At 45.5% G+C, this 24,467-nt stretch overlaps 1 protein-coding gene across 1 annotated transcript in view; it reads right to left on the bottom strand.

Moving 5' to 3' along the window:
* LOC117061587 (septin-2) overlaps positions 1 to 24,467 on the bottom strand; it is a 59,031-nt gene that overhangs the window by 21,307 nt on the left and 13,257 nt on the right. Inside the window, exons 4-11 of the mRNA XM_033174483.1 lie at positions 23,260 to 23,346; positions 20,132 to 20,255; positions 14,228 to 14,362; positions 12,829 to 12,946; positions 8,925 to 9,026; positions 8,378 to 8,523; positions 5,759 to 5,842; positions 2,752 to 2,809 (exon numbers count right to left, since the gene is read on the bottom strand). Of these exons, the coding sequence (XP_033030374.1) occupies positions 2,752 to 2,809; positions 5,759 to 5,842; positions 8,378 to 8,523; positions 8,925 to 9,026; positions 12,829 to 12,946; positions 14,228 to 14,362; positions 20,132 to 20,255; positions 23,260 to 23,346 (854 nt within the window). The remainder of the gene's footprint in view (positions 1 to 2,751; positions 2,810 to 5,758; positions 5,843 to 8,377; positions 8,524 to 8,924; positions 9,027 to 12,828; positions 12,947 to 14,227; positions 14,363 to 20,131; positions 20,256 to 23,259; positions 23,347 to 24,467) is intronic.

Here is a 24,467-nt window from a genome sequence, read left to right on the forward strand (position 1 = left end):
ACAACCAGAAGCAGTGGGAGGGACAATGCAGGGAGGGAAATGTCTCCAAAGTAATAATGGTTGTTAATCTGGGACCCCCAAACGGCACTAACCCTTATCTGAGCATGCAAACCTGACATGCCAAACAATGAACAACCAAAATGAAAAGAAGCTGTAATTATAAAAGGGAGGGGGACATACACACAAGGGCTGAGGGAGGTAGAGGAACTGGGAGGGGGACAGGTAATAAGGGACTGCAATATTTTATTGTAACAACTAGTGGTTTCAGCCCGTTACAATAACGGGCGCTAGAACATATGGGCAGCCGCCGCAAGAGCAACAACATCCCGGCTGGCGGGGAGGGAGAGCCTGCGCCTCGAGACTGGACTGAGGCGAGCAGGTCCGGGTGGCGTCGCCGCCGTCACGTAGTTTGCGTGCGGGGTTGAGGATGCCGAGCAGCAGCAGCAGCGGGTGTCTGCTTGCCTCCCTCTCCGGAGTCGCCGCGGCTTTCGGAGACGCAGGTTGTGGGGAGGAGAGAGAGCAGGAGCGATGCGGCTGCTGCTGCGACAGCCTGCCTTAACTTAGACCCGGTGGGGAGGGGAGCAGCCGCTGAGGTGTGCGCGAGAGCGGGACTGCGAGCCAGGCTCATGCGGGGCAGATGAGGGGCCGAGTGGGAGGAGGAGGAGGAGGACAACAGCCGGGAGCCTTCTATTGGCCGCCGCGCACGTCAGGCACATTCTGGCGCCTCGGGATCTCCGCGGGTGTTCGTGCCGCGAGAGGTGGGTGCCTAGGAGGGCCCGGAGCGCCGAAAGGGGCTGGCGGTTGCCGTTGACACGGGACTTAAGCGATGGGGCGGTGAAGAAGAAGTCGCCTTCCATCCCTCCTCTTCTCTCCCTCCCCTCCTCTATTCCCCTCTCGGCCGGGTTGGCGCCGGAGAAGGATGGCTGCGGGCTGCTGCGGCCCAGAGCGGAGTCTGCGGGGAAGGCGGGAGGAGGGAATTGGGCGCGAGGGCGGGGAAGCGGTTTAACTTTCCACCCGCCGAGAGGAGAAAGAGGGAGCGCTGATGGCCCGCCGGCTGGCCGCGTGGAGCCCCAGTCGCCTCCCTCCGCTCTGCTCCCCCAATAAGCAGAGAAAGAGGAGGGAGGGGAAAACCCCACCAGCATCCACCCACCCCACCCAGCCTGAAGGGGAACCATCTTTGCCCCCCACCCCACCCCCTGTTGCTGTGTGTAAAAGGAGACTGCAGGGGGGGAGGGAGAAGTACGGGCAAAGAAACCTCCAAGAAACCCAGCAGCTGCTACTCGCATCGTGACCTCCCTCTTCGGCTTCCCCTCGTCCTCTGCAGCGTCGAAGTTCCATTTAAACCGCCCCGCTTGAACTGCCGACGCTGCTCTTGGCCCGATGTCTCTCTGCGCCAATCCCTGTGTCCCTGGGGCACATGCGCAGTAGCGCAAACCCAGAGACACACGGACTGGACGCAGAGACACTTGCATTTTATATATATAGATGTGAAAATCCTAATCAACTATAGGTTAAACAAAGGCTTCCCCACTGATTAACTGGAGGTCAACTTCACCCAAAAATAGCTATTAACGAACTTGTCTTAGGCCTCGTCCTCAAACCTGAATCTAGGCTTAACCATTCACCTTGACAAAATGTTCCCGCACTTTGTTGGGGGTCAGGGGTGGGAAGAAAGGGGAGGATTCCTACAGGGGGGAAACCAGCATGTCAAAAATTAATCTGGACTGCAAGGCTTTTTCTCTGCTGACACGCTAGCTTTCGATGTGGAAGGATTTACTTATTTGAAGTAAGGCGGGGAACAGATAGATGGCTGTGACAAGTAAAAGCAGCCAGCAGTGGGCGCCAGATGCTTAGCTATCAAACAGAAGTGGAATAATATACAATGGGCCACTATTTTGGAGTGGGCAAGGACATGGGATACTGTGCAAAGACCCGGTGGCTGCACCACGGAAAGTACATCATAGAGCTGGAAAAGGTGCCGCAAAGGACAAACCAAACAATTGAGAGGCTGCAGCTCCCTTATGAAAAAAGAGGGGCAACATTTGCGGCTTTTCATATTAGAAAAAAGATGAATAAGATGCAGGGAGGCGGATGTGACACAGGTGTGTTAAAATAGGAGTGGTGTGAAGAAAGCAGGTAGGCCCTCACTCACAATACTAAAATTAGGGGATGATCCAATAAAGCAGAAGAGAGGGCATTTCAGGACAGGTAACAGGAAGAACGTCTTCATAGAGCGCATAGTTGTAGCTGGGATTCACTTCCACAAGGTGTGTCGATGGCCACCTGGATGGCTTTAAAAGGGCACGAGACAAATTCATTCATTTGTATGTGCTTGTGTGTGTCTTTTTATATACTGTTGTTTTACTGGTTTCAGGTTGTGCTTTGGTTTTTTGTGATATATAGTTTCTTTTTTTAGACTATACGCCTCTTAAAGTTATTCAAAATATTAAGCAGTATATAAATGCTTTTAAGTAAATAAGCACCTCTGAATACCCGTTGAAAGAGGTCTATGGTGCTCAAGTTCTGTTTCTGGGCTTCCCGGGGGGATCTGGTTGGCCACTATGAGAACAGGATGTTAGACCAAGATGGGCCTTTGGTCCGATCCAATAGGGCTCTTCTGACGCCAGAAATAAGGATTGTACTCAAATGGCTTTATTTTTGTTTTAGTTCACTCTCATTCAGAATGTCATTAACTCAGCCAAGCGCCTCGCTGCTAATTAGATGTTAACTTAGTTTTAATCGCAAGCTTACCTCAGCCTCCTTCTGCTGAAGGATCCTGTCTTTGTCCACAACTTCTTCTTCAACAGGCCTGTCAGGTACAAGAAACACACATTAGCATCACAAGTGCTAAAAGACAAGGGTTCAGATCTCGAGCTGAAACATTATGCAACCAACTAGACAAATTGGTTTTATTAAAAATAATTTGCTCAGCTGGGGGGGAAACCTAGCCCCTCTAATGAGACAGATTAAAAAAAACACGTATTTTCAGTGCAAGTTCTTGCAAATATGCAGGTGGCAAAAATCTTCTTAGAAGAGGCATTTCCTCCTTTACAGGTGGGAATGTCTCTTCTGGGATTAAGCCCTGCATTATCTAAAAACAGGGATGTTGTTAGACTATAACTTTCATCATCCCAGATCACTGGCCATGCTGGTTGAGGCTGATGCAAGCTGGGAGTCATCTGATCTTAAAGGAAAGAAATATGCTTTTTGCTTCAGGACAATTGTTTTAGTCATTTACCGACTGCTGTAGATGTAACCAATTAGAATTCAGGCAATGATTTGACCCGAGTTTACATATTGTAACCCTTCTCCAAAAATGCAAAAGAGGAATTGCCTTTCTGCAATTTTCTCAAGCCAAGGCAGCTTTGCAGCTGTCACCTTCTCATTCTTCACTCTTGTTTTATATAAGGAATTTCCTGGATTTTTACACCCTAAATCTGTCCTACACTTCAGTGGAGCCATTTCCTCTGCCTACCCCACTACCCACACCCTATGGCACCAAGCTATAAAACAAAGAACCAGCCCAGACACACACAGTCATTTCCTCAACTAGAAATATTTCTGCACTCTCGCGCCGAGCGATATCAAAGAGAAACAAGGTTTTTTTTTGTCAGGAAAGGCGCAACACGAACATAAAAGATTCACACACTGAAAACAGAATGGTCAAGGGCACAATATTCACATAGAGGGACTGAAGTGAGTTTAGAGTGGAAGAGGAATTAAGACTTTTTTTAGCCAAGATAATGTGCCTGGTTATATAAAATTAACACAGAGAAAAGAAAGCTGGGACATTCTATCTTGATCAAGAATTGTTGGACTACATTTATGAAGGTTGATGATCCAAGCCTCACAGGGGTTGGTTCACATAGGCATGAACACCACTTGCCTAGTTCCTCTGCACTCAACATGCCACAGCTGAATTAGTGAGTTATAACAGCATTGAACACACTGCATTTGAGAGGGTATTTAAAAATTCTGGCTATTCTGGCTATATGGTGTTTGATTTGGGGGTGGTTCATTCAGGCACACAGGTCTTAACTTGACATCATCAAGAGATGAACATGTGTGAAAACAGTCCTTTGCCTTTCCACTGCAGTCTGCAAATGGGGACTTTGAACACGGTCCACTGTGACCATCTGTGCATGCTGTTTTAAAATATACGAGATATGTGCAAGACGTATAGGAACTGCTGTGAGATCTACGCATGAGACAGGGAAGGGGCCACAGCATTGCATGCAGAAGGCTCAGTCCCTAAAATATCTAGTTCAAAACACCAGAAGCAGTCTTATACCGGGTCAGATTAATTGTCACCTATCGTCTACAATGGCAACAGTTCTCTAGGGACTCGGGCTTTCCCATATCCTGCTACCCAGTCCATTTTAACTGGAGATTCCAGTGGCTGAGCCTGGGACTCTCGGTATGAAAAGCATGCGCTGTACTACAGAGCTACTGTGTGTCACAATCCTAGAGTATGGATCTCAGGGAGAAGATTTGGCAGAGAGTCTGGAGAGCTGCTGCCAGACAGGGGCGTTCCTAGCCCCTTGGCTGCCCGGGGCGGGAAGCCAAGAGGCACCCCTGGGGGCGGGGGGTGCCGTGCGGGGGCTTTTGGAGCCTTTTTGGGCTGCAAAGAGTCCTGAAGCCGCTGCTGTAGCATAAAGGGGGTGCTACAGCGGCGGCTTCGGGACTCTTTGCAGCCCAAAAAGGTTCCCCAAGTTCCCGCCCGGCATCCCCGGGGGCGGGGCATCGCGGCATGTGCGTCATGACGCACGCACACACGGCGACGCCCCGCCCCCAGGGGGTGCCGGGCGCAGGCTTTTGGAGCCTCTGCAGCCCGCGAAAAGCCGCTGGAGGACGGGGGCTATTTTGGGTGCTGCCGGGGCAGAGCCGCAGGAGCGGCCAGCGAGGGGGGTGACACCCCGACTCGCTGGCGGCCCCTGCGGCTCCACCCCAGCAGTGCCGAAAATAGGCTACTGGTCCCCCACACTCCCATCTTCATTCACATCTGACACTTTCCCCAGGCAGCCCCCCATGTGTCACCCCCAGCAGGGGCGCTGCCCGGGGCCCCCCGCCCCCTCCGCGCCCCCCCCCCCCGCGACGCCCCTGCTGCCAGACAGAACAGGCATAACAAGGCTAGATGAACGAACAGCCTGACATAGTAAAAGGCAGATTTCAATGTTTGTATGCATATTCCCCATATCTATCTAAATGGCCCAAGTCAGATGGGCAACATAAGAATAAAGGGTTGCATCCAACAAGGTCGACCCATTTGCACATAACTAAAGACACCTCCAGAGGATCAGGGGAATCCCCAGGACAGATCTGGGGGATGCATGGGAGTGAACTCTCCATTGAGCAAGCGGCAGTGCTTGCGGAAACAAGACAAGTTTGGATACAACCCAAAGATTACACACAATTACTGAATGAATACTGGGTGGGGGAGACAGATGTGATATTTCACAAAGCCCTTAGCTGGTATATTTTCTGGAGCTTGCGTGCACACACACACACACACACACACCATCCTAGCTGGATCAGTGGTTTCTTCCCGTTAATTAACACAGAGGAAGCAATTTAAAACAGGAGCCCCTTCCCCTTGGTTTCCGTGTGTGTTTTCAGGCTAGAAAAAGGAAGGGAGAGGTTACGAGAATGAGATCAGCAGATGCAGGAGTTGGGGAGGGGGTTGTTTCTGAAGCTACTTTTAAGAGCAAGACTGGCCAGAGTCATAAGGGGGAAAGCACAACTCAAGAGAGAGACTCACTTTCCAGTCCGCTTTAGCCTCTCTGACCGGAAGTTTTCGTAGTGCAAATCTTGAGTCACTTCTTGAAGATCCTGCATGTGGGTCCTGAAACGAGAAACGCAGCTTTTAACTTCCTTTGCCAGGAGCTCCCGAATCAAATTTCATTAAGTTCATCTCTTAACTGGATAAAAAGCAGCTTTACAGACATGATTCATGCCCATGCTTTTTTTTAATGCCACTTCTTGGCCAAAGTACAGTCGTTCGTACCTTGGATCTCGAACGCCTTGGCTCCAAAACAAATTGGCTCCTGAATGATCAAAACCCGGAAGTGAGTGTTCCAGTTTTCAAACGTTCTTTTGGAAGCCGAACGTCTGACAAGGCTTCCGTGGCTTGGTTTTCGAATGTATTGGAAGTCAAACGGACTTCCAGAATGGATTCTGTTTGACTTCCAAGGTACAACTGTACCTGAAATCCACACGCAAGGAAATTTATATATGTAATAAAACAGAATCAAGTTATAAACGGGCAACACACAACTCAACAAAAACAACTGAGGAGCCCACAAATACATAAATTGGGGCTAAGGATATAAAACTCAGCCACTATTTTTAAAAAATGAGCAGAAAAATCTTGTTTCAGGACCATACTCTCCACACCGTATGTTTAGAGTACTATTATACCGCCACAGAGTCACTGCTTCCGTCAAAGACTGCTGAGAATTGCAGTCTGTCAACAGGTTTTCCACACCTATCAGCTGATCACCCATTCCCACCACCCTTCTGAGTAATACCTCTCCCCACTCCCTCACTATATTTAAGGGTCTGGTGACTTCTGTTTCAGTGTATCTGAAGAAGTGTGCATGCACACGAAGCTCATACCAAGAACAAACTTAGTTGGTCTCTAAGGTGCTAATGGAAAGAATTTTTTATTTTATTTTGTTTAGTCTGTAAAGTGTTTGAGATTTGTTAGAAGAGACCCCTATTCCCCTCACCGAACTACAATTCCCAGAGTGATTTCACAATCACTCCCTCTTCCCAAGGAACTGTGTTAGGGGAACAAGGGCCTCTCCTAACAACTCTCAGCATCCTAAAACGACCTTTCCCAGGATTCTTTGTGGAAGCAGTGACTGTTTAAAGGTGGGGAAGACTCCATGTCTGAACCCTTGGAGAGCCACTGCCAGTCAGTGCAGACAATACTGAGCTACGTAGACCAATAGTCTGACTCAATATAAGGCAGGATCCTATGTTCCCCCAATCCATTTTTTATTCTATGAACTGCCCTGAGCCCTGCAGGTTTAGGGCGGTATATAAATTCAATAAACGAATGAATTGTTTTCTCCATTATTACTAACCCATACTAACTGAAATGCTATATTTTCTGTATTTTCAATGACAAGATCCATAAGCTTAATTTAAATTTTAACCTATTCCAAACTTCAAGTAAAAACAGGCAGTATTCTGTTCCTACAACCCACATCCTCAACATTTCTCTACTGCACTGCTACATATTGGTAAGCTTCACACAGGTACACCCGCTTTAGGGAAAAAAATCTATCTGGGATGTTTTCTTAAATGTGGTGCCAAGAGGAACTTCCTAGCCTGGAAAGTGTCAGATGTGAATGAAGATGGGAGTGTGGGGGACCAGTAGCATGTAAAATGAATGTACTCTTCCATCAAGTCAGCCTTTTCACTTGACTTACAGACACAATAAAATACAGAATCTGACCTCCACCTTACTCGCAAAAATAGTCTTCGCTATCACTGTAGCTTCAAAGGTGAAAGTCACATGTGACATGGAAACAATCCAGCAGGGGGAGATCTTTGACTGGAACTTTACCAAGCCAAGGGTGTATAATGGAATCAAATGCCACAGAATTGCTGTGACCCACAAAGCCTGATTAATGGAATTACCCTAGGAGGAATAACTCAGACATTATTAAGAGTCACACAGCTAAGTAGCACTTTTTGGATTATCAACCCTAACATATTCCTGGAATTTTACTATATTTAGTTTCTCAGCACTTGCTGCAAGGAATGCTCCGCTTGACTTGTTTCAAATCTTTTTCGGTACAATTGCATTGTTAGAGGAGATAACATGCATTAGTCGAGGTGTGTGTGCACGTACGGAGGGGTGAGGTGAGAGAGAGAAATCTGTACATTGACAATGAAGCTATAACATGTGGCTATGATTCAGAACAGATACACATTGCAGAATAAAACTAAAATCAACTTCAATCTCTTGCAAAAGCAAATACTGAAATAACTCAAGATTCCAAGAATCCCCCTTGCCAATCAGAGCTGCAATATGGTCTAGATGCATTCTGAAACATGCTGGCATTTCAAATTTAAATTCCTTTAGGGATTTCTGCTTCCAAATATGGTAAACTCCAATTAAAGCAAGCCAGATTTTAAGCAAGCTACCCATTTCCTAACATATTATTTATTGATTATTTAGCCAAGAAACAAAAGACAAAAGTAGTTTCAGTATAAAGAAAGAAGCAGAGTTCTCACATAAACCTTGCAGCTACCGTATGCAGGCGAACATGTTTTTGTGGACAGTATGTACAAGGGGCGTCTCTCTGACAAACACATTTTGTTAGAGATGCCTGCAGTTTAAGACTAAATAAGGGACTCTACTTACACCAGCATGGTGCGTAACTTCAGGAAGTCATTGTGCTCCGGATTCTCGACTTCCACCACTCCCCAGGGATACAGGCGACCTCTGATCTTCTTCCCTTTCACTTCAATAAGTTGGTTGGACCCAATCACAGCAAAAGGAATGCTAGCCTAGATGAGTCAATAAATTCCATTTTATAAGATCATCAATGAATAATGCCAATGGTACGAGTTAACTTGCCACTTAATACCCGGACTGTTCAAAAGTTTTGGCACAACATTCCACAGAAATCTCCACTTTCATTTATATTGAAAACTACTCATGGGTAGTTTTTTTTTATTTAAAAAAATCATTGATATATTACCTTTTTTTGCAGAGGTAAAGGTAATTTCTGCTACAGGCTCAGAAACTGGAGTTGCGAGATGTTGGCAAGGGTATTATTTCAACTGCAAAAATGGGAAGTAAATATGCCTTCCTGTATGCAATAATTATAGCAAAACTAACACCTACATGACAAATACATTTAAATTAGACGAATGCCTAATTTAGCACCTGTTGGTGTTGAACCCACCTTCAGAACTCGGGTCTGTTCTTTGAATTCCTCGTCCTCATCAGAATCTGCATCAGGTAATTGGTAAATCCTTATGCCATGTTCAGAAATCTCATCTAAAACCTATGGGCGCAGGCAAGCAAGAGAGAAAAGCGCAGTGGTGATTTTTAGCTGCATCCTACAGTAGGTGTACATACATGAATTCTGAGAGCCTACAGTGGTACAGTGTGTTGAGACTTGGATCTGGAAGACCAGGGTTCAAATCCTCGCCCAGGTATGAATCTCCCTTGGTTACCTTGGGCAGTCACTCACTCTGTCTACTCTAACCTATCTCATGGTGTTGTTTTTTGGGGTTAAATTAGAAGAAGGGAAACCATGTACACCACCTTGAGTTCCTTGGAGAGAAAGGTGTGACATAAATGAAATTATTATCATTAATAATAAATTGTATTTTTACGTTGCTGCCACCCAAATCCCAGAGCTTGCATTATTTCAGCTATTAAGGGATTTGTTCCTAAAGCACTGACCTATTCTTCCATTTTTCTTACACTCCTACCTGGTGATTAAATAAATTGATTACTTCCACTGGCAAATGCCACTAGATTGCAATATGAAATTACTGTTTAAACACTATTCCTAGACAGAAAAATAGTTAAGAGTTATTGATTCTTTAGCTTGTTACTGGGGAGTGGGGAGTGTTTGGTAAAAAAATAAAATAAAGAAAAAATTATTTTGCAATAGGAAATGATTCGGTTTAGCACTGCTAAATTCAGCTGTTATTTGGGAGGGGAAGTAATGGTGACATACTTTGGAGCTTAACAAAATTATGAATTGGCATTTCCTCCCACACAGTACCCAAAAGTCTAAGATAATTATCAATAGTGTAAAATCCAGCTTTTGAGAAGAAAACCGAAGACCTCCAGAGAAAATCCTGACTTGGAAAGGCAAGTAGTTCTTGTTCAGACAACACTACCTTGAATTAATAAGCCATTATTTACTAAGCTGAGAACAAGTAGCCTGTCCGCATGCTCCCCGCTGCATACCAGCATGGTGTTGTTTCTATTGTGGTTTGCGCAAACCACAGTTTCCAGAATCTCTGGTTTAATTTTGACTTACTAACTGGGATCAAATTCTACATATACATCCCTGGTTAGTAATCAGAGGTTAAGCCACAGTTTCCTGATTCGAATGGGAAACTGTGGTTTAAATGCACCACGATAGAAGCATCAGCGTCAGTGAACAGGTAAAGAGATGAAGCAGGGGTGATGGGCCGAATATGGTACATCTGATGCTCTGAACCAGCCCATTCAGCCAGAATGGGATATTAAGAAGGGAAGGGGTCAGTGTTGAATCCAAGCACTAAAAAAGTTCCCCAAGAAATACTTCACAGAAAGGGAAAGCAATGGAGTTGCTCTACGGCCTTCCATACCGTCAATCATTAAATGAGATAAATAGCCAACAACATGCAGGCCCAGTCCACCAAAAAACCCAACACAACTGGAGAAGGAAACGTATGGGTACTTCCCTTAAGGAGGCATGTCTGACACAGCTTGATTTTAAAGGCACAGCATCTCTAGCATTTGCTACACAACAGAAATTCAGTCCCAATGTAGAGGAGCAGGGTGGCATTGCAGCTCGCCTTTCACCAGAGGCACGGAACAAGAAAGCCCATTTCTCTGGGCAGAGATCTTAGCGATAAAAGAGAAACAATGGCGGGAAAAACCCAACAAGGGTGCTGGAATAATATATCACAGCTGTTCAGCCAAGTGCTTTCCTGAAAGGGGAAAGGGGGGGAGCGGATCTCAAGGAAAAACAAACTGCTTTTCATATTCCCAACAATGAAGCAACATTTTGCTGCTTCGGACATGGGTTTTATTGGCCCCAGGAGGTTCTGTGGTTCCTAAAGATTAGCATTCCCCAGGGAAATGTGTTAAGAAGTCAAAATCCAAGGTTCCCTCCCCTCCCCCACAACCCCCCATTCTCATGTAATCATTCTTTTGAGCAGGTTTCCTCTTGTGGCTTTGCAGCGCACAGCTTGTGAAACTGCCTTCCAATTCTTCTTACTCAAAAGAGGGGTGTTTTTATATTAAAAATGAAAAACGAAGTTTGAATTCCACAGAGTCAAAACAGGAATTACACCAAGCTGGGTTTCCTTGACAGAAGCCCCACAACTAAGCTTTCTGCTTATTTAAATAAAAAAAAAAACTCTCCACAATTCAGGACAAAAAACAAAGCCAAAAAAAACCCCCTCGCATTACCTTAGATTGATTGCCAAATGGCAGAGACATCTAAAAAAACCTAGCAAAGGCTTCAAAGCTCCATCAGGAGAGGCAGATCCTGATCCCCTGCCTTGATTACAGATTTTGAATACAGAGATATTTTGAGTTAGAAAAATATACAGTAGCTAAGCTTTCAAAGCTCTGGATCAACATTAAAAGCATTCAATCCTGGTTAAGCTGCTGGTAACAATGGCTGACCCAAACAGACCAAAGGGCTAAGATGTTTATATTTATTTGTCCTTTAAGTGCTCCTTATTAGGCAACGGTTTTGTTGCAGCTGGTGTTCATTTAAAGCAGTGGTGAGGAACCTCAGGCTGGGGTGGGGTGGGGTGGGGTGGGGTGGGATGCAGCTCTTGAACTCTCCACTAGCCCTGCTTCACACCCCAAGTGTTTTGGCGTGGCTGGAACGCGTTCTCAAACACTGATCATTCCTCTTGCTTGTCTGGATGGAGGACAGAGGGGGACGCATGCAAGTGTGTGTAGAAACCAACATACAAAGGTAAAATCTGCATTCATTGCTCCGCCCACGTCTGCCTCTGGTCCTGCCTGCCCCCCCCCCCATGTCCACACCCACACTGGCTGCCCAGAAGGCATGCTGGCTGAATAAGGTTCTCCATCTCTGATTTAAAGCGAAATAAATAGCGAACGTTTACAAGTGTGCATTGTTAAATCTAGACTAAGAGGAATAGTTTCAGCACGTTTGCATTATCAGACAACAGCCTGGAAAGAGCTCTAGCACATTATACTTTTTGCAACTAATTGCTTAATTAACTAATAAGGAACAGGCAGTTTCAACAATCAAAATGCTACTTTTTGAATGAAATGACTTGCATAAAATGAGTTTGATTTCCAGCTCCCATGATTGTGAAGATCAACAGTCCTTTTCTCCCTTTTAATGCAAGGGAAATTAATTGAAGAGTGGTGTGTAAATGCTCATGATAAGGAAAACAAACAGCCTGCTTTGGTTGCATTCATTCCTTCCTCCTCACCCCCGATTTATTCATTACCTTTTTGAAAAATCAAGAGCGATTAAAAATAACGCTCAATCCTGCCCATTTGCCAGACTAAAACATGCTGTCCGATTAGCCGGAGAACAAAAATAATTTTTTTAAATACAAAACACAAAAGATGTGGGTTTCAAGTGCCATGTTCAAAGAGGCACATCCCCTTCTGTGCCAGAAATTAAAGAGAACGTATAAAATGATGCCCATTATAACCGAATTGTGTCATCTGAAAACACACAGGAAGTATACTCCCCCCCTCCAGGGGTCTGTCAGCTGCCTCCCTCCTTATGCCAGCCACCCCGTGAATTTAATTGATGGGCAGCATGAATGAAATTCATTTTGGGATAAAGGAAGACTGCATACATTCTTAATATAATGCAAACAGCCTTGTGCTTGGCATTGCTCAGGAACTGCATGAAACAAAACAAAAAAATCAGTGCAGTTTTCATTCCACTATCTTGATTCAAAACGGTGTCCAATCATAATAATAAAAATGTGTTATCAGCAACCATAATTTGGTTGTGGGATCTTAAGAGGTGTCCAAATGAATAGCAAACAGATACACAACTTTCTAAGGCATATAGCAGATACAAACTCATCGGAAACGGGATGTGGCATTTCGTTTTAAAAGCTTATACATACCCTTCTTTTCAGTCTCTCTCTCTCCTTCAGTGTCAAAGTGTCTGCCTTGGCAATCACAGGGACAATGTTGACTTTCCCATGAAGTGCTTTCATGAATTCTACATCCAAGGGCTTCAGCCTGTGTATCAATTATTGGGGGGAGGGAGGAAACCTCAATAATTATTAATGGAGTCCTGAGTGAAGATATCCTTGGCAGCATCTTATGGATCATCTGTTATGTATCTAAAATCAAAAACATCCCAACAAGCAGTAGGGCCTTTGCAAATGCAGCCCTGGAACTCCAGAATACCCTTTCATGGGTGGTTCATTTATCTCCCCCTTTAATTCCACAAACAGAATTAGTCCTCTGCTCTTGTGGTTAGTCCTGCTGCTGATCTTGTTTTGATAATCACTGGGAGTTTTTCTGGAGAGGATCACCAAACGTTGCTGGACCACAACTTCCATCGCTCCTGACCTGCTTATATTCTCAGTAGCTTCCTAAGCTAATGTTTTCGATATCATTGAGTAATTTTTAAAACGAACATTTCTCCCATTGAACTGCAATCGCCCAAATTTAGATCTTGGTCTCTAACACTCATCTGCCGTCACATCAATACAGTCGTACCTTGGTTGCCAAACGCCTTGGAACTCATACGCTTTGGCTCCCAAACGATCGAAAACCAGAAGTGAGTGTTCCGGTTTTCAAACGATTTTCGGAAGCCGAATATCTGGCGTGGCTTCCATGGCTTCTGATTGGCTGCAGAATGCTCCTGCAGCCAATCGGAAGCCGTGTCTTGGTTTTCGAACAGTTCCGGAAGTCGAACAGACTCCCAGAACACATTCTGTTTGAGAATCAAGGTACGACTGTATAGCGAGCTGGTTGGGACTGATGGGAGTTGGTGTCTAGCAACTCTTAGAGGGCCACAGGTTCCCCCCATCATTGTTTTAGAATGTTCAATATTTTCAATATTGTTATTTCAGTTGGGGGAAGGAGGGTGTACACCATTTTTAGAGTTTAAGCTGAAGTATAACTCTTGTGAGTTAAAGAAAGTTCTACTTTTGCTGGCAACAAACAGAACTTCCAAGACCCAGGTGAAAGGTAAAACTACTTACTTCAAATGTGGGTGGTTGACATGCTTAATTAAACTTTCCATATACACATATGAAAAGGCATAGTTATTACAACTCTTAAGTTTCTAGATAGTCATCCATTTTTAATATGTGCCCCTGACAAGTTTTAATAGCAAATCCTCTCTGAAATGGAGGTCATTAATCCCAAAGATGATTTTAATTGAGTTGGCCGACTGACAACAAAGAAACTTGCTCTGCTCGTAAGGTGGTTAAATCTCTTTGCAGGAATTTCCCCAGCGTCTGCTTAAGGGTGAAAAAAGTTCACCCTAGAATGCAAATCTTTTCTTACCCATGTCCAAAGGGGGATATGAAGTAAAAGCAGCAATGAACTCTGTTGTCTACAATATGGCGCCTGTTGAGGCCGCTCTCATCATGAAGGTACCTTTCAAACTGATTGTCAATGTAGTGGATGATGGTCTTGAAACTGCAGTGAGAGAAAAGGGAAAAGGAGGAACTAGTGATGAGACAGGTTTGCATCCAGGCACTTGTGAAATATTTAGCTTCTACTTCTTACTGCTTCTTCTCTAGAGCCCCTAACCTTCAAGGCATTCAGAGCATGCTCCCTCACACTCTGTGCCTCCCATTTTATCACCGCTAGTGGTGACCGGTGCCCACTGGGAGTGGGGGGGCAGGAAGCAGGAAGCCCAACAATAAGTGGAACCAGAGCCAATGGGATGTGGAACTGATTCAACCTAGTTACAGGTAGGTAGCCATGTTGGTCTGCCATAGTCAAAACAAAATAAAATAAAAAATTCCTTCCAGTAGCACCTTAGTTGGTCTCTAAGGTGCTACTGGAAGGAATTTTTTATTTTATTTTGTTTTGATTCAAGCTAGTTTTGTCCCCCTTCTCTTTCCAGCTATTCCCCTCACAGAGCTACACTTCCCAGAGTGGTTTAATAAATGGCCCCTCCTTCCCAGGGAACCCTGGAAACTGTAGCTCTGTGTGGAGAATAGGGGTCTGCTAACAACTACAGTTCCCAGGATTTGGGGGAGAAGCCATGACTGTTTAAAGTGGTATGATGATGCTTTATATCAGGCATGTCCAACAGATAGATTGTGATCTACCGGTAGATCACTGGACGTCTGTCGTAGATCACTGGTAGATCATTGGCTCCCCCCAAAGAAGCTGAACAACTGTGGCTCCCCTAAAAAAAAGCACAACATTTTACCTCCTCCCTGAAAAAACTCAACAACTTTGACCTGAACACCCCCAGAGTAGATCGCAGTCTCTTGGGAATTGGCCACCAGAGCCGTCTCATCCATAGAGGCCGGTGGCGCGGCGCGCCAGGGCGCAGGGCACCCCAGGGGCGCCCCCGCGAGCCCACCGGCATACCGGGCTCCCCCTCCCCAACCCGCCCCCGCCCCCACGGGCAGGCGGGCACTCGCGCGCCGGCGGGCGGGCGGGCTGTAAGCCGCCCGCCCTCGCCTCCCGGAGCCCCAGCTGGAGCGCTGAAGCGGCGCGGGGCTTTGCGCGACCTTCCAGCACTCCAGCTGGGGCTCTGGGAGGCGAGGGCGGCCGGCTTGCAGCCCGCCCGCCCTCCCGCCAGTGCGCGAGCGCCCGCCCGCCCCTCATCCTCCGCCCGCCGGAGCGCGGGCGCCCGCTCCAACGCCATGCCTCTCATCCCCGCTCGCCCACCCCCCCTCCCGAGGGGCGGCCAGCACGGGAGGGAGGCGGGCGGAGAGGCGGCAGGCTGGGGGCGCCGAGGGATCGCTGCGCCAGGGCGGCCGATCCCTCTAAGACAGGCCTGTTGGCCACCCCTGCTTTCTATGTATTTTGTAGATGGGGCCTAGTTCTGCCTTTGTTCCTATTTTCCTCTTTGTTGAATTCTACAAAGGCAATACGGACACTAAGGAGGAGCGGGGAGGTGGCTGACAGCCAGTGCCACCCCCTAGACTAGTTTAAAGTACTGTAATGAGGTAAGCATGTGGGGCTGACTCAAGGCAGACTGATCCACATTATGGACCAACATAAAACATGTTTACAATGCAATATGCAGCATGACTTGGACACGCGACAGTCAAATGCCAGCAGAATTAAGTACAAGTGAAAAAAGGAAGCCACCCACCCAAAGTAGGAACACTTTCAAACGGCTGACTAATTCTGAGTCACCTCCTTTGCGGCCCTTTCCCTTCCCTCCTTTCTAATGCTTTCCTTTGGGAATAGAGTTTATTAAGAGTTACAAACCTCATGAAGCTTCATACCTGAAGTTTCTCTCCCTGCCCATTCTCAAACCCACCCAATGTTGGTTCCGAACCTCAGGGTTTTCCACCTGAAGTTTTTACGACCCAAACATAACCAAGCTGAAAGCTGAGAAGGGCGGTGTTCACAATATATTGCAAGTACATGTGTATGTTTGTTTGTTTGTTGCTTGCATTTTTATCCCACCTATTTCTCCAAGAAACTCAAGGTGCTATACATGATTCTCTCCCTCATTTAATCTCCAATAGAACCTTCTGGGGTAGGTGAGGCTGAGAGGCAGTGAATGGCCCAAGGTCACCCAGTGAGCTTCAGAGCCCAGTGGGGATCTGAACCCTGGGTCTCTAGGTCATGGCCCGGCTCTCTAACCACTACATCACACTGGCTCTCTTAATGGATGCCAAGAATTGCTTGAAACGTAAGACTGTTAAGGGAAAGGGGGGCTCCTAAAGGGCAAAATGCTGGGGGAAGAAGAGTTAGGATTTAAAATGTGGGTGGTGGGTTTGGGATCAGGGTAGAGGGTGGGTATGGTTCTTAGGTAATGGGCAGAGAGGACCTTTTCAGTGGTGACATCCCAGTTGCAGAATGCCCTTCCCAGAGAGACTTGCCTGGTATCTACATTATGGCCTCTTAGGCACCAGATGAAGACCTTATTAATTTTCCAAGGTGTTTCAAATTCTTAAGAACATCTGGTGCTTTTTAATACTGTTTTATATGACTGACTGGTGGTGTTATATCTGTTTTATTGTGATTAACTGCATATTTTTACACCATTTTAGAACATATCAGTTATTGAAGGTATTCAAATAATGTAAATAAATGGAAGTTTCCTATTTTGGGAGATTCTGTGTAAATAGAATACCGGTAGTTCTTTTGAAAGTTCTACTACAAGCAATACTGCACTCACCTACAAACTGAGATTATTTGTCTTCAGTTCCCTTATGACTAAAAACTGTTAAAATTAGCAAATCCTGTTCTGCCTCCCACGGAAGCCACATCCAAGCACCCACCCCCCAAAGCAAAGTGTTCATGGTGAGACAGTGATAGTACACACGTATACCAAGCTTCCTCCATTTTTCTACCTCCACAGGAATTACAAAAAAGTTTGGCAATTCAAGGGGAGTGGGGCTGATGAAATATGATCAGGAGGGAAAACCTCAGCGTGTTGCGCCAGAAAACTCTACTTAGCGCTTCTCTGTCACTGTAATTTGATTACGTGCTACTTTCAAGTCCTCACTGCTGTTCCATTTTTCTGTAAGTGTAAGTCACCAGTGAACTGTACATTCCACCTTCCGGGAAGCACCTGCTTTCCACCACGACAGTATCATTAGTTAAACAACTCCATATCCTGTACTATGCATTACAACAGCAAACAAAGCAATATTTTTCCCCCCAAAGGGAGAAAAAAAATGGTTTTTGAGAAAATCCAATAAACCGAATGTCACCAAAACACACCCCCTCCTTCCAAATAACAAGGCAGCAGCCCAAAAAGACTGGTCTTTTTATAGTGGAACAAAGGGTTCAGAACAGAGGAAATATCACCTGACACCTTCTATTTAATACAGAGCCACATGACAGGTTTAATATAGCCACTAGAGTCCTAGAACAGCAAAAGCATTTTTAAAAAGTATATATCACTTTTCTTACATACTCATAGTGCATCACATTATATTATTCCGGCTATCCTAAATGACAAACCTGTAAAATAAGCCGGCATTATACGGTATGACAGATGAGCTGAGCAAATGAGGTCTGAGACTAAGGAAACAATGTTTGATCACAGCTTCCTGGTGAGTATATAGCTGGAATGTCCCCCATTCTCATCGTTCTGCTACGCTAACTCTCAGCTGGGGCATAACAATGACGCTGTAGGCAGGATATCAGTCTTCCATTGGATCCTGACTGAGGTATTATCCCCGAGAAAAGTAGTAAAGATCGACCAGCAGACGAGGGTCCAAGTGGTAAGACACAACAAGAAGTGGCACAGAAGACTGGTCTTCAACAGTGGGTCACACCCTGAGCTCGGGTAAGTTGTGCCAGGAGACCAACATTTTCAGGGGCATGCTTTGTAAATATGTGATATATTGCTTTCTTAAAAGTATAAATACTGTTGAGAAGATAGTTTTTACAAACCCTAGAACATTCTTATTAACTGTGGAAGGAAAGGGAATTGAAGCCTCCAACATGGGGAGGTGGGAGAAATAATAGTTTCTACGTAGTCCTTTTAATGCTATTCTGCAAATTGAATCCTCTGTTGCAAATTCAACAACAGTAATGCAATGACGGACCGTAACACCACCTTGCTGCCCGCCGCTTGCTCGGCCTCCCTGCCGGAAAAAGTGGGTGGGGATTCAAACTCGCAGGATTCGCAAGAAACATTTCCGAAGAATAAACACAGCATCAGAACACAATCAACAGGAAGTCTTACTTGCAACACAATAGCCAAGCTAAAGGGGCTTGGAGATCCCACAGAAGGAAATTCCAAGTCAACTATTACAGAAAATGTTAAAAGCGATCCAGCACAGAGAGACTAGAAAAACCACTCCAGGAAAGCAAAATTATTCAACAATACTGTGTAGCCCAAAGCAGTAGGATACGTAGCATCTGCTTTAACTATTGTTTTTCAACCCAACAATCATAAAAGTCAGTTGCTCCAAGTTTACAGCATTCATTGTAGTGAACCTCTACAGAGGCATTGAACTAAGGCTGCCATGCGTCCGGAAAATCCCGGACATTGCCGGGATTTCGCTTCCGAAAATGGTGTCTGGGCGGAATATGTAATTTCTGTTTAAAATGTCCGGGAACACCTGGACATGTGGCAACCCAGGTCTCCAGCCAGTCACTCACCATGAGCATGCGGGATGGATCCACACCAAAGCGCTCCACAATGCACTCAAACATATACATGTTTGGATTCCCAATTACCATTGCTTTGCACCCAGATGCTGTTTCAACTGCAGCAGTGAGGCTCCCTGTCCCTGGGGCGCGCTGTCCGCGAAGCGGTGCTCCAGCTTGGGCACCGAGCAGCGGCTGTTGTTGGAGACAAAGAGGGTAGCCTTGCTGTTGTGCTCCACCGCCTCCCCCAGAAAATAGGTCAACTTTTTTGTCCGGGTTTTCACTTTCTGAAATATGGCAACGCTACATTGAACTCCCTATGCTAGTGGTTTTCAACCAATGTGCCCTCGGGTGCCCTGAATGATGGTCAGGGGTGCCGCGGGCAACACTGGCCTCTGTCCCTCTTTCCTTCCCTCCCTCCTCTGAAGCCCTCTCACGTCTCTGCCTCCCAAAGGCTTCCACAGCTGTTTGTTGCAGCCCTGGCTACAAACTCCGGAAGCGAATGGTGCCTCTGGGACTGACCAGGGAGTGCTGGTTGACAGGAGCTGAGCCAGCCCTTGCTGATGGGAATGGACAGACAAGTCACAGGCCCTTGTGGGGAAGTGTGAGGAGGTACCTCTCTTGGGGGCAGGGGGGGCGCAGCTCAGAGACTATGGGTGGCAGCTGTGGCTGCCCAAAGGACTCCCAAGGAGAGGGAAGGGGAGAGGAGGCTGAGGGGAACACTCCGCAAGGGAGCATGTTCGAAAAAGCGTGAGAGGCAAGGGGTGAAATAACTGGGCTCCTGAGCCCCACAGGGGTGCCGCAGAAAGAATGTAGTTGGTCAAGGCAGCCGTGGACTCAAAAAGGTTGAAAACCTCTGTCCTATGGATCACCTAATGTGTGTGGGGGGGTGTTCAATCAAGCTTTCTTCAGGGTTCGGGGAGTTTGGGAACTGACTGGTGCACCCAAACCAAGCAGGATTGAACTTCCCACACATCATCTGGTGCATGGGGAGGCTCAACCCTGCTTTTTGAAGCTGCGTCTCTGCTGCCTAATCCCCAGCACCGACAGGAAGACATGAGAGCTAAAACAGTTTAAAGCATCACCAAAGCTGTATACAACATAATGGTAGCCTGGGACAGATGTGAAGATTCAGCATCACAGCCTGGGGAAATAACATACCAGTCTTGGCTATTAATGGCATCCCCATATCCTGGAGTGTCGACTACCGTGAGACGGAGTTTCACCCCTCGCTCCTCTATTTCTACAGTAGAAGCTTCAATCTGGACCGTTCTCTCTATTTTTTCTAGAAGAGAAATGTCATATAATGTTAAAAGTTTCCTGGTCAACAAAGCAGTAAAATGTTATTCAAACTACTGAGAGCGGGAGAGAGGGAGGGAGGAGAGAATATATGATAGAAATTAGGCTGGAAATGACATCCCACGCAAAATAAATGCTTCCTATGGCCAGTCTGAATTCCCAAGGATTCCTGTGTATCCAATGCATGTGCCCAACCTTTACTGAGAATTCCTCAGTGGTTGCCCTCATCATGAGGATTTTGACGATTCTGTTGTAGCCACGGAGACCACCCTGTTCCATGTCTCACCACCACCTGATGGTGCAGAGGGTGAGAATGAAGAACAAGGCCTTCTCCCTGACAGCTCCCTCCCTTGCCCCATGAAACCCAGCTGATGCCCTTCCTCTTCAGTCAGGCATCAGGCTAAGACAATACTATATAGAAGTGTGTTTCATCAGGATCCTCATTAATCTGTTTCAGTTTGACTGCTGGGTTTTTAGGTCACAAAGCACTCTTAAGACTACTTTGACAGTCACGGAGAATCCTGGGAACTGTAGTGCCCGCCTCACAGAGGTACAGTTCCTTGCACTCTTAACAAACTACAGTTCCAGAGATTCTCTATGACTGTCAAAGCGGTCTAAGAGTGCTTTAAATATGTGGTGTGGATATGATAGTATCGCTGCTGTTTGCAGTTTGGCAATCCTACAAGCCTATTTGGGAGTTCAACCCAGCTCTATAATCATGTAGTGCAGGAAAGTGGGGAAACCCAACAGGCTCATTGAGAACACATGTCTGTATAGGGCAGCCTGCTTTAAGTACTCAGGTTGCCTCCCTATGACTTAGAACTCTGGGCAGTCAGGGTTCTAAATCACAGGGATAACTTATGTGCATAGAGCAGGTCTCCCTCTATGGAGGAGCCCCGCTCCCATGCATGGATGACTGCCTGGGGGTGGGGTTATGGCCAGGAAGGATAGTCATGATGTCCCACTTCCACATAATAGCACTCACACGGAGTGAACACCCAAATAGAGTAATTGTGTTATGGTTAATGGTTGCTTTACTGCCACTTTTATGGTTTTGTGGTGGCTGTTAGCTGTCCTGAGTGTCTCAGTTGGGGTGAAACAGTTCAGAAAGCAAGACTGAAGCTGCCTCGGGCATGCAGAACACAGTGAGTGGCCCTTGAGGATCCCGTCAACTGGCTAGTTTATGGCACTTCATTCCAAAAAGCATGAAGCTTTTTCTTTTTCTTTTTCTTTGAAGTCATTCCTTAAAGGATAGATAGGCAGAACACTGTGGGAAATTAGAAGACAACCAGGGTAGACAATATAACCATTTCAGTAACAAGTGAGAAGTACTTTGAAGTCAAACAACAGAAGCATTGATGCAAAAAGAACTTGAGACAAAAGGCAGCAAAGCAGCCAATTTGAATGGGATAAGGAACAATTTGCAACATGCTTCTTATATAATGATGTACAAAAGGTGCAAGCCAGAATATACATTCATTAGGACTGTAGTATTAATTGAGCCAATCAGTCCATGAAAAATCTTGGGCTCAGTTAATCGAGTTTTGCATCCATGTCAATCCTCCAAACCCACCTGTTGCACTTATAATCTCTCAGTCTTTCCCTCTGTCTTAGAAGGAGGCAGAGATCCCTTGTCTATCTACAACCTCCAGCAGATGACAAGGGAACTCTGCTTCATGCTAAACTGGGAAGATGAGAAACAGTAACTTCCACCTCAATAGTGGGCTAATACTTCAGCATGTCTATACTATTCAATCAAGCATTTCTCCACCCTAACGCGCCTTGAGGATGAACTGGATGTATTAGCGCATGTGTTAGGCTAAATCATTTGCAACTGCAACTTGCAAACTGCATTCAGAGGCATAATAGCCCTTCTAATGGCAAACTCAGATGGCAAGTGCCAACAAAAATATGAGAGGAACCATGTGTATTGCCATCCTACCGGCTTTTGAAGGTGTACCTGAACCTTCTGTTTTAATTTCTCCAATGTTTTATTCTCTATTTTAAGTAACAATATTTGTATAACTGGTTCTTCTAATTCATAAACCCATTACAATCTTATTTTGGCATAAGTACGGTAGTATAAATAATAGCCAAAAACAGACCACTGAGAAACAAAAGAGGTATCTACATGTAGAAATATGAAAATGTAAGGAGGCCACACACACAAAAACCAACCACAATTGTTTACGATTAGGGGTGAACATGTGCTATAACCCCAATATCTGCTTTTTATGTTCTGCATGTGTTATAAGCCACTTGGGGACCTTTGCACAAGAAACTTATAATAATGTTGAATGGCAGTTGGAAAAAGAAAAAAAACAGGAAACTGGAGAGAACAGGATCTGCTGCTTGAGTCTCAGACCCAATGGGCCAAATGCAGAATGTGGCCCTCCAGCCCTCTCTACACAGCCCTTGAAACTCTCCCAAGGCTGCCCTCCTTCCCTAGGCCACTCCACGCACCCTTTCTGCCTAGCTGGTATGCATCTTGGTGACAGTGCTTCTCACCTGCCCAGGTGGAAGTAGGCTGCACTTGGGAGTGTAGAAGCCTCTGACTTCTGAGTGGCTGGAATGTAGCCTACTGTGCAGAAGTGTCACAGCTATGCACCCACTTTTGCCTCTGGCCTGGCCCATTACCAGCATGCAGCCTGTGGAAGGTGTTCCACCCCTGGTTTATAGTATCAGGGGAGGGAAGCAGTAGAGAAATGGCTTCCCAGCTAGCATGAACCCCAAACAGACACACTTCTACTAGGAAGTGCAGTTATTCTTCCATCAGAGGTCTTTCATTTTATACACCTTAATCACTTAATTCATTGATTAAATCTACAGTTTGTTGTGGGTTGTTGTGTTTTAATGAAGCTACAGCCCTGATATTTGTGAAAAGAAGTCTATCATGATTAGTACATAATAACAGCCTTGTGTAAGTGAAATATCAGAGGAAGCAAAGCATGTGAAAACAGAAAGCGAGCGTTAGGAACAAACTGATTTACCTGCAGCTCCAGGAATGTAACGTTCAGGATAGAGATCAGTCAGAAATAAACTGTTGATTAAAGTGGATTTTCCCAAGCCAGATTCACCTGTAAATAAGATGGATGTTTAATTACTGGAATAATTCCGCTCCCCACTTTCAGGCAAGCCATAGGTTTATCTCTTACTGCCAGTATCCACCCTGGTTTTATAAGATAACAACATCAAAGGCTTTCCTAGGCTTAGCTAAAGTAAACAGGAAAAACAAGCCTGAGGAAAGTGAGCAGTGCGAATTCTAAATTTAATCCATCTATTTTCATAACGCAACCCATAAGGCCAAATTAAGTGCTCTAATCAAATACCTACAAGACAAGCATCTTTCCAGCACTTTCTCTTCAGTTCCTGTATTTATTTGATTCACATTTATCTCTCGAGATCAAGTAAGTTCATGCATCACCACCACCCCACACTCAAAAAAGCTAAAGTTGGGGTGAATGACTATGGAGAAAATTTTGTCTCCTAAAATCAATCACACCACATTAGTCCATTCATTTCTGAGGTGGTAGCCATCAGGGATGGCTCAAGGTATTTAGGTTGCCTCGAATGAAGGGCAAGGTGTCAGGCTCCCCTTTGCACATTCAGAAGCTAGCTGAATGTGGAGCGAGTTTACCCGTACGTCAAAGATGGTGACAAGACAACATCCTCCATTGCACATGAATGGAAGCTAGCTAGCAGAAGGGGTACTGGACAGGCCACACACAACTGTGTCCACCCCAACAGCTCACTGCCACCGTTGCCTCACAGACATAGGAGGAGACATTTTGGCAAGCCTACCTCCACCCTGAAAAAAAACACCTGGAGCCATTTCCCTCTGCCTTCTGTGTGACCCTGGCAGCTCTTTCGACATATGAAGGTTCTGACTAGGGGTGGAGGAATCTGCCAGTTTTGGTCCTCTGAGTTTCCCATCTTAAATTCGGTTCCCCACATTTCTGCAGCAATTCATGGTTTTCGTTTATTTTTTTTAAAGAAACCTCACAAAAATTCTTCAACATTTCAGTGCAAATTTCTCCTAACAAACACATTATTGTGTACATGTTTTACTTAATGTACACATTTTTTCCAAGCAGCTTCTCTTAACATAATGTGTTTCCTTGTGTTATTTTCCCTAATGTATTCCTCTTTATGCATGCTTTTACCTAATATATCCATTTTTGGAAGTATTGTTTGGTCA

Source organism: Lacerta agilis, chromosome 17, assembly GCF_009819535.1.
Source record: "Lacerta agilis isolate rLacAgi1 chromosome 17, rLacAgi1.pri, whole genome shotgun sequence".
NCBI classification, from domain to species: Eukaryota; Metazoa; Chordata; class Lepidosauria; order Squamata; family Lacertidae; genus Lacerta; species Lacerta agilis.